The following is a 9,308-nucleotide window of genomic DNA, read 5'->3' as shown; positions in this document are numbered from 1 at the left end:
TTGATTCTGAGAGAATATTGTTTCAGTAACTGTGGATATGGTTTCCTATGTCCTCTACATCTTCCTTTTATAGAGAGATTTTGAAAGGCGGGTTGTTCAGGTTGTGTAGCCTCAAATTTAGCATGGGCTTTCACGCTTTTTTTTCTACGTGGAGTGCTCTTTAGACTTTACTTTAATTCCAATTGGTGCTTTCATCACATGCCCCCTCTCAAATTTTCAGAAGTCAAACCTCAAAGTCTTGATTAATTTGTACTACATCAAAACTGATCCTAGCATTTTCCAAAAACTCCAAACTCTCCGTACTTCATTTTAAATGGAATCGTATATGCTGCCATAATTGTTCTCGATGCATGTTATGTAATTCAAAATACGAAGATTAACTCATAAAACCTTATCTTAACATCTTAACGCTCAGTACTTCATTTTTCTCGATTGTTTTTGTTTTAGGAAGGCGTACGGATTATGAAGGAGATGAATTTAGATGCATACAGGTTCTCAATCTCATGGCCCCGAATTTTACCAAGTAAGATTATTTATGAGATATAATTGAGTATGAGAAATGCTACGTCCACAATATTTTTACAACAAATCACAAGTGGTTAGTTGTTATTAGTTTAAATTTGAATCTAATACTAAGATGACTTTTTTGTCCTAACAATAACAACATGCCACTTAAAATTTATTGTAAAAATATTGTGAACATATCATTTCTCAATTGAGTATACATCAGAGACTTGAATCAATATAATTATGCCCACCACCACGCACTTTTGGTGCGATGGTCACTCCACAAGTATAAGTGCTTGTGGGGTGTGAGGTGTGAGGGGCAAGGGATGAGGTTCAAGTCTCCAGGAGAGAGCTTCACACACATATACACTTAGATTAGGCTAGAGTATAAATTCTATCATGTATAAAAAAAAAATGTTAAGATATGGTTTTAAGACCTTTAAGGATGTTTGCTTCGTCGTCCTATTATAATACACCGTAATATTACATTATTGTAATTTTACATTAATGTAATCTCAATACAATAATACATTATATTGTTTAGGAATGTGATGTAATATATTTTATAATTTTAAATTATGATAATGTTAGAAAAAATAAAATAAATCAAAAACTTAAATGTCACATCATTGTAATGTACATCACATTAAGGGCACATCATAGCAAACCAAACACCCCCTTAAGGTATTTTGCCTCATGAATGTGTGATTCGACACAAATTTTTGTGCCCATTTATGGTGTTTTACTTCGGGAATGTGTTGATAAAGAAAGCACGTTGTTCGATCCACGCGAGAACTGATAAATGTGATGTAAATAAATCAATTTTTCTAGTTCAATATAGATAAAGCAAATAAATAAAAATTACATGAACAACTCAGTCATCCACAAACAAAAAATAGTTCACAAAGTGAAAACTCAATCAAGAAAAACACGCACTTTAAAGCCAAGCTTTACTCATCAAATCCACTACGAAAATTCTTGGCGATACGGGCTCACGTACAAGACTTCTCGATCATGTCAAAAGATAATGTACCCAAGCTCCCCGCTTTTGCTCTAAACTGCTGACTCAAACCTTGTGTCTTCACTGTTATTTGATGCCGCAAGTCAATGTGCCGACCACCAAACCAATCTCTTGATTACTTCAAGGTTTCTTATTAAAGATTTTGCTTGTCTATGTGGTTTCAAGTCAACAGTCCAATAACATAGGTGGAGATCTTGTGTTTTGTAGAGTAATCTTCTCTCAAGAATATGTCAATTGTAGAGGGTAAAAGACTTGATGACTTTGGCAAGGTTTTCTTTTCGAATTCCTGTATCATCTTTCATTATTGAACATTGGGGGTTTAATTTTTTTTCCTAATATGGTGTAGGTTACATTCATGGGATATTGGCTACAAATAAATTGTGAAAGCAAGGTTGGTTGCCTTCCTTAATATGTTCACTTGAATGAGTGTCGTGCGAATGTCATGCAAAACTTTCTAGATTACAATAGCTTTTTGAATTTGTTTGATTTCGCTCTGCCAATCATCGATTTGCCTGATCGAAATTCCCAGGCTTGTATGGTGAACGACTTTTCTCTTGACTCCATCCTTACTTAGGTCAAACGATTACAAATGAAATTGAAGAACAAATACATTTAAAAATTTTCATTATAAATAAACTTTATCCTAATACATTGTGATTAATTAAGTGGATCCGGTTTGGGAGGCTTCACCACGAATGCTACTATCATGACACCAGATTTTGGCCGCTAGCTGTTGCCACTAAAAAATTGGTCAGTTGAAGCCTCCCCAGTTAATAGCAACCCAGGTTATAATAGATAGATGCATTTAGAAAAATGAAAATGGAAACTCTACTCTAAAGAAATCTTATTAGCATTCTTAAAAAGCCCTTGCTTCTGGCATCTAAACAGGTACGTACGAACTTTACAACTGTAATTGACTTAGCAGGCAATCCATGGGGCTAATCTTATTTATTATTGTTATTTTTTGAGGGAACATAATGATTATCTAAAAAGATAGAAAGAGAGTGGAAATATTACTGACTTTACTGTTTTCCATATAAGTTTTGACTTAGAAGAGAAAGCAAAGAAAAGATTCACGCTAATTTGGTCCATGTAATTTGGATCACCATTCAATTAGATGTCTAAATCTTTAATTTGTAAACCCAGCCTTTCAATATTTCTATATGTCAACGTCATTTTATTCAAACAAAGATTAATTGAAATTCTAAGAATACAATGATACGGCATACGATCATTAAAAATTTTAAAATTAAAAAAAAAAATCCCATTAAACATAATAAGCAAAGTTAAAATAATTTTTAGTTTTTATAATGAGTAATTTTTGTGCTTAGTCTTGACAAAATTTATAGGGATGGAGACTTTTCTCTTAAACCCCAAAAGAATTGGAGAAAAAAAAAAATAGGACTTGACTTGAATTCAATGCTAAATTAGAACCATCAAGATAGTGATGAGTAATTTTACCCCAATATGAAAAATATTTTTAAGTTACTAATTTTCCCTATGGATATAACATCTCAAAAATAAATTCACTAAATTTTAGATATCATATTCCGGTAAGAATGATAATATTCAGACATTTATTAAATAATAATAATAATAATAATTAAAAGAAAACCGACTTAGTTGAACAATCAAAAGTTTAAAGACATAATTGTTTATTACTCAAATTACAACTTAAAAAACTAAAAGTTACTTACTTATTTGCAATAATAAAAACAAAAGGTCACATCATCCGTGGATATTTAAAAACGATAAATATACAATTATATATTGATAAACCACTAAAACCAGATGCATTACTGTTTGGTCAATGCTAATTCTCATGAAATCTACCATGCATTAGCATGAACCCATGTCCATGTGGAACTGGTATCTTTAATTATAATTCAGTAAAACTTATAATTTCTGTCGTTAAGTACGGCTTTCGTTGATGCGTAATGAGAATTATTTGAGAAGATAAGTAATTTTTAATGTTTGTTTACAAGAGGATCAATCGTAAGACTCATACAAAATACCGAGACGAGACAATATTGGAAGAATTTATATTATTAATTATATAAATTACCTTAGTTTGGAGATTGCTTGGGTGGGAAGTGAAGGTTTTCTTGCCCTACATGAAAACGGGAGCTCCCTATATTATTATCCATATGATTTTTAGTGCTGGCTAAATTTCATGACAAAAATTTCTTATGAATAAAGTTTCTATCGTAATTTTTTTTCAATTTCATTTGTAATCGTTTGGTGTAAGAAATGATAAAGTCATTTGAGCATGGATCTTGGTTGATTTAATATAGCACTCCCCTTTTAATTAAGGTAGAGACGGTCAAAATGGAGATATACCCCTTTCGTTGAAACTTTCTAGCAAAATGCCCATGTTTGAAACTATTTAGGGATATGCTCTTGTTTTAAACTCTATTCTCTAAAAATCGAGTTTCAATGAAAAACTCGATTTGGTCAGGTAGAGACGGTTTAAACCCAAAACTTCTTCCTTTGATATAATAATAAACATTCTTCCAAAATCTTAAGTTATTAAGAATTTAATTATTTAATATAATAGTCCCCATTCATGTGTAGGCATTGATTATTATGTGGGGTCCAACATGTGAGAATTTTTTAAATACAAGATAAGGTGGAAACAGTTTGAACGTAAAACCTCTTATTTTGATCATACCATAATGAATTATCGATAATTTAACACTTCTTTTTCACGTGTAGGCCTAAAGATTGCCGTTATCCACAAGTGGGCCCAACCACAAGTCATGAGACTAAACTTATCCTTTTTTAAGATAGAAATTTTACTCTGACCTAATTTAATGTGTATGAAAGTCCCTCTTAGAAACTTGAACCACAGTCTCTACCCCCCACATCCTACAAGCTCTTATACTTGTGGAGGAGTCATCGCGTCAAGGGTAGGCAATGATATCCTTATTGAATTGAATTGCATATTAATTTACTCAATTCCACAATTTTCTCTAGCAATCAATTCCATAATTTTCTCTTGAAATCAGTATCTTGATTTGGTCTTCAATGACATGGAAAGTGAATTATACTTCCCAGCACTCCCCTCAAGTTGTGCATTAATCTTCGATGAAATGTACAACTTATGGAAATTTGAATCAAAAGCTTGATCTATCTTCCAATGTTTTGAACTTCCCCTTTTCCTTTTTTTTTTCTTTTTTTTTTTCAGTGCAAGAAAATATAATTAACCGAAGAAAGTGAAACTTGGTATGAACCAATGTAGGTGCTCGATGACACATGAAGATAACAATTTCACTATAATGGCAACAAATCTTCACATAGTGAATTTGATGAGTTAGGGCTAGCCCTAAAGTGATTTTCCTGATTGGGTTTATTGTCTTTACCCATGTTGCACTTGACATTGATTAACTAATTACCTGGGATTTTTAATTGCAATAACAAAATTGGTAGTAAGTCATACTTGGGTCCAAACAGTGTTTTTCAAGTGTGATGCCATGAAGAAATTAAGAGTTTTGACTTCTAGATTCATCTAAGCTACATAAACACGTATAAGAAGTGTTATTGAGCGGAGCATAGGGATCTCTTACAATTTGAGTCAGTTTTTTCTCTAAACCTTTGTGCACTGCAATTTAGAGTCATTGATATTCAATATTAAATATAAATAAATAAAAATAGTTCAAGAGGTTTGAAGTTCAACTAGAACTTTTTAGCGTTTTTAACCGAGACATTCACAATTCAAATTCTCCCTCTTTTATTATGACTATTGAATTTATCAATGAACAAAGAAACACGGTATTTATAACTTACCATTTTGTTGATCGTTATTAAGTACATATGAACTGATTGAACAAATACATTAATGAAATGACTAAACATATGTCATTGCTGATCACCTTGACCTTATTAGCTCTTTTAGCTAGACAGAGTACTAATTAAAGGGCAAGAAATTAATTTGATTCATCATCTCTTACAAACTACTCCACGGCCGTTCATCCCGCTAGAGCAATTTAGATTTCCAAACTCCAAATTTTCCAAAGAATTACCTTCCGTGAACTGACCTGTAAATCTTGCTACAGCACAATCAGTGGCAAAGAGGCTTGAGGACGAGAATTCCTTGTCACCACCCAAAACAGGCATGACTACTCCCATCTTCACCTTACTCACATAGTTGCTCGCATAAGTTTGGCCCAAAACACCATTAACTTGGCCGCTCAATGCATAAAACTTGAAGCTCAAGTCCAGATGAGCAAAGCAATCCTCTTGTGTAATCCCATAATTATGAACACGTGAATCTTTCTCAGTTATAGGCACTACCGTTGCTTTTATCTTGAAATTCCCTTCAACCTCAACTTCTACTGAGTTAGTGTCACGAAGCCTTGTGATTGTAACACTTGGTGATGTCATGGACTCCCATTTGGTGCCTTCACCATCAAGCAAGTGTATGGGTTCACCATTGAAACCTAGGGAAAGGCGGTCACTGGAGTCGTCCCAAATTGATGTATTCTTTGCGCCAATGAAGAGATTGTGGGTGTCAAAGAGGATTCCTAGAGACTGGACCCAAGTGAAGTCCCTCTTCATGTTTTGGTTTCTTTTTCCAATGAAGTGAGCATTGATATGGAGGTTGGAATCAGAAACTATGCAGAAGTCTTCGCCCTTCTTGCCATGGAAGTAAAAGGTGATTCCATCTCCACCAACGAATCGTGGATCTTGGCACACAGCACCGGGTCGGTTGCAATCTGATCAAATTTGCACGAGCAAATGTTATCATAAATTTGCTCACCTCATGTGACATTTTTTCAACACATAGACTCTTAGCATATATGCACAATTAGTTTATGCGCATAGGCCATTATAGAATCCAGGTGAAATGATAAAATCACACCAATCATTACATGAATGCCAATTCAACTCAAAAGATAATGTATTAAAGTTACAATCAATTTTAATACAAAAAAGTTCACAAATTGTGATGATAAATATGATTAAAATCATCTCAATAATATAACAAATAATTGTCTAAATTACTTTTTATGATGTCGGTAGTACATAAGTTTATCATACTAATATAATAAAATATATAATATATCTACCATCACTATATCTATAATTTAAAAATAAAAATCATAATAACATAAATAAAATAAAATAAAAAATGGTTTTTGAGTTTACAATAACTTCCTATAAAATAAGTTTTTGAAAATCCATATTTTTAGACATAATTATAATTATATATATATATATATATATATATATATATATATATATATATATATATATATATTTAATTCAATTTTAGAGTAATATATAGTGTTAAACTACACAAAGATAAGACACTTCCTAAATGAATAATTATAAGGAATCACTTATTCAAAACCGGAAAAAGACTTCGAGATTGAATCATATGTATCGGTACTCGTTAATTTAAGTCCTATATAAAGAGCAAAAGCGTAACGACAAACTTACTGCAAACGGGACTGCAGGTGACGCAGTCAACCTCACATTGCTCAGGGCAACCACTAGGGCAACTATGCTCCATGGCATAGCAGTGAGGGTAATTCTTATTCATGCATCTAACTTTCTTTCCATCGGAACTCGAAGCTGGGGGAGGTGGAGGGGGATGTGAAGAAGGGGGAGTGGGTGTTGTCAATGGAGGTGGAGGGGGTGAAGGATAAATAGTCGTAGGAGGTGGTGGAGGTGGTGAAGAATGAATGGTAGGTGGCGATGGAGGTGGAGGTGGTGAAGAATAAATGGTAGATGGTGGTGGAGGGGGTGAAGAATAAATAGTAGGTGTGGGAGGGGGAGGAGAGGGTGAAGGATAAGTTCTAGGAGGTGGAGGAGGTGATTGCTTCCTAGGCTTTGGTGGTGGTGGTGGTGGTGATGGTGATGCTGTACAAACAGGTTGGCATGAAACACAATCCACCACACAAGTGCGAGGGCAAGTTGTCGGACAATATTTGTCTACATGGTAACAAGTAGGGTACTTTTTGTCTTTGCATTTCACTTTCATTGGTTTTGGTGGTCCTGCCTCTGCCACCATCACCGTGAAGAGGAGGAGCAAACACACAGTCATGCATGCTATAGATTGAGCCATTTGATGATGAAAGAATATAGTTCAAATGACTGTGGATATAGGTTCCCAATACTCCTCCTTTTATATTGATTTTGAAAGGTGGATTGGCCAGCTTGTGTATCCCCAAATTTAGCATGGGCTTCACTTCTGACTTCACCCTTGCTTTTTTACGTGGAGTGCTCTTTACTTTAATTCCAATTGGGGCTGTCAGCCTGTCACATGCCCCATCAAAAATTGAAGTCAACCTCTAATTAAGTCTTGATTAATTTGTCCATCAAAATTAGGGTTTGGCTCAGTACTTTTTTAATTGAAATTTCATTTTATTTTAGTGAGAAATGGCTACACCACCCACTAACTAAATAAAATGTAAAAATCAAAACTCACTACCACTTATATATTTAAAAAAAATTTAAGGTCTAGCTGAAAAAACACTAGAGGTATGTCAAACCCTCAAAACTGATTCCTAGCATTTTCGTGTTCAACATGTAGGCTCTGTAGGGTAGATAAAAACTCCAAACTCGGTACTCACATTTTAAATAAGATCACGCTACTATGAATGTTCTCTAATGCACCATGTTAATTTAACCTCAATTAAACAAACGTTCTTGAATCACTAGCCTCTGCTTGAGTACTGGTTTTTCGTTAAAATTAACGGTACCCTCAATCATGTATGCATGCCATTTTTTTGTATAACAATGTAAGCTTTCTTCTTCGCTCCTACTCGAATCAATTCTCTTTCTTATATATCTATATATAGGCCTTGTGTATGTCAATTCTACTAATAGTCCTAGTATGACCGTAGGAATCTTGTTTGGATTTTTGACTGCTTTGTAAACTTGGGTAATTCCTTGTAGTTGGATTTTGTGACGGATTGCTAAAGGGGGATTGTAGAGTCCAAATTTTTAAGTTGGCAAACCGTGATCAATTGTAATCCATTTATAGTCTTTTTGATGAGTGTTGAGTGTATTAAAGGTGTATTTTATAGTCTAAAACCAAGACCCAAGTTCATATCAAGAAGAATCAAGTTCAAAGCAAGAAAACTAAGTTTCTGGTCTGGTCACTTCGACACCAACTTGACCAATCGAAACTGTCCCTTCAACACCAGTCGACACATAGCTCGATCAATTAAGATTGTGATATTAGCAAAAATCTGAAATGTGAAAAAGCTCATAACTTGCTTATTTTAAGCCTGATTCATGATCTGTTTGTTGTGCTATTTAAAGGACATCATAACTTCGGTAATGAAACCACGCAAGTGTACCCGCTCTGATACCAATTGAAAGGTTCAATAAGCATATAAAACACCTATGAACGTTTAAACCCCCAATTTAAACTTAACTGATACAAGCTTATACTCAAACAATAAATGTGCAGAATGATAAGTACAAGCAATACCCAAAACAATAAACAACTCTAAGCCATAATTAATCACACCACAGCAGCAATTAATATGTAAGAGAAAGGGAAGAGAGATGCAAACACAAAGATAACACGGCGATATGTTATCAAAGAGGAAACCGAAGTACTCGATGAAAAACCTCTCCGCCGCCCTCCAAGTAGTCAAATAATCCACTAGAGAATGAAGTTGAGATACATGAATAGCAATAGACCCTCCAAGCTTAATCTACCCAGTGCACCTAAGCCCTCCAAGCTTCTTGCACCAACAGGGTTATACTGAACCTTGTCTTCTCTAACTTACTGAATCTCGCAATAAGCTCATTTTATCAACCA

At 34.2% G+C, this 9,308-nt stretch overlaps 1 protein-coding gene across 1 annotated transcript; it reads right to left on the bottom strand.

Moving 5' to 3' along the window:
- Nucleotides 1–5,403: 5,403 nt before the first annotated feature.
- LOC142606395 (uncharacterized) lies at nt 5,404–7,544 on the bottom strand. Its single transcript, XM_075777756.1, has 2 exons — nt 6,971–7,544; nt 5,404–6,243 (listed from the first exon to the last, which is right to left on the bottom strand). The coding sequence occupies exons 1-2, from the start codon at nt 7,542–7,544 to the stop codon at nt 5,468–5,470; spliced, it is 1,350 nt and encodes a 449-aa protein (XP_075633871.1). The 3' UTR covers nt 5,404–5,467.
- Nucleotides 7,545–9,308: the final 1,764 nt, after the last annotated feature.

Source organism: Castanea sativa, chromosome 8 (genome assembly GCF_040712315.1).
Source record: "Castanea sativa cultivar Marrone di Chiusa Pesio chromosome 8, ASM4071231v1".
Lineage (NCBI taxonomy): Eukaryota > Viridiplantae > Streptophyta > Magnoliopsida > Fagales > Fagaceae > Castanea > Castanea sativa.
This window is presented reverse-complemented; position numbering and strand designations above follow the sequence as displayed.

Excerpts from the sequence above, each read along its gene's own strand:
- LOC142606395 (XM_075777756.1), bottom strand. The coding sequence starts at position 7,544 with ATGGTGGCAGAGGCAGGACCACCAAAACCAATGAAAGTGAAATGCAAA. Across the intron at positions 6,244-6,970 it reads CACCTGCAGTCCCGTTTGCA|ATTGCAACCGACCCGGTGCT; the intron begins GTAAGTTTGTCG and ends AAATTTGATCAG.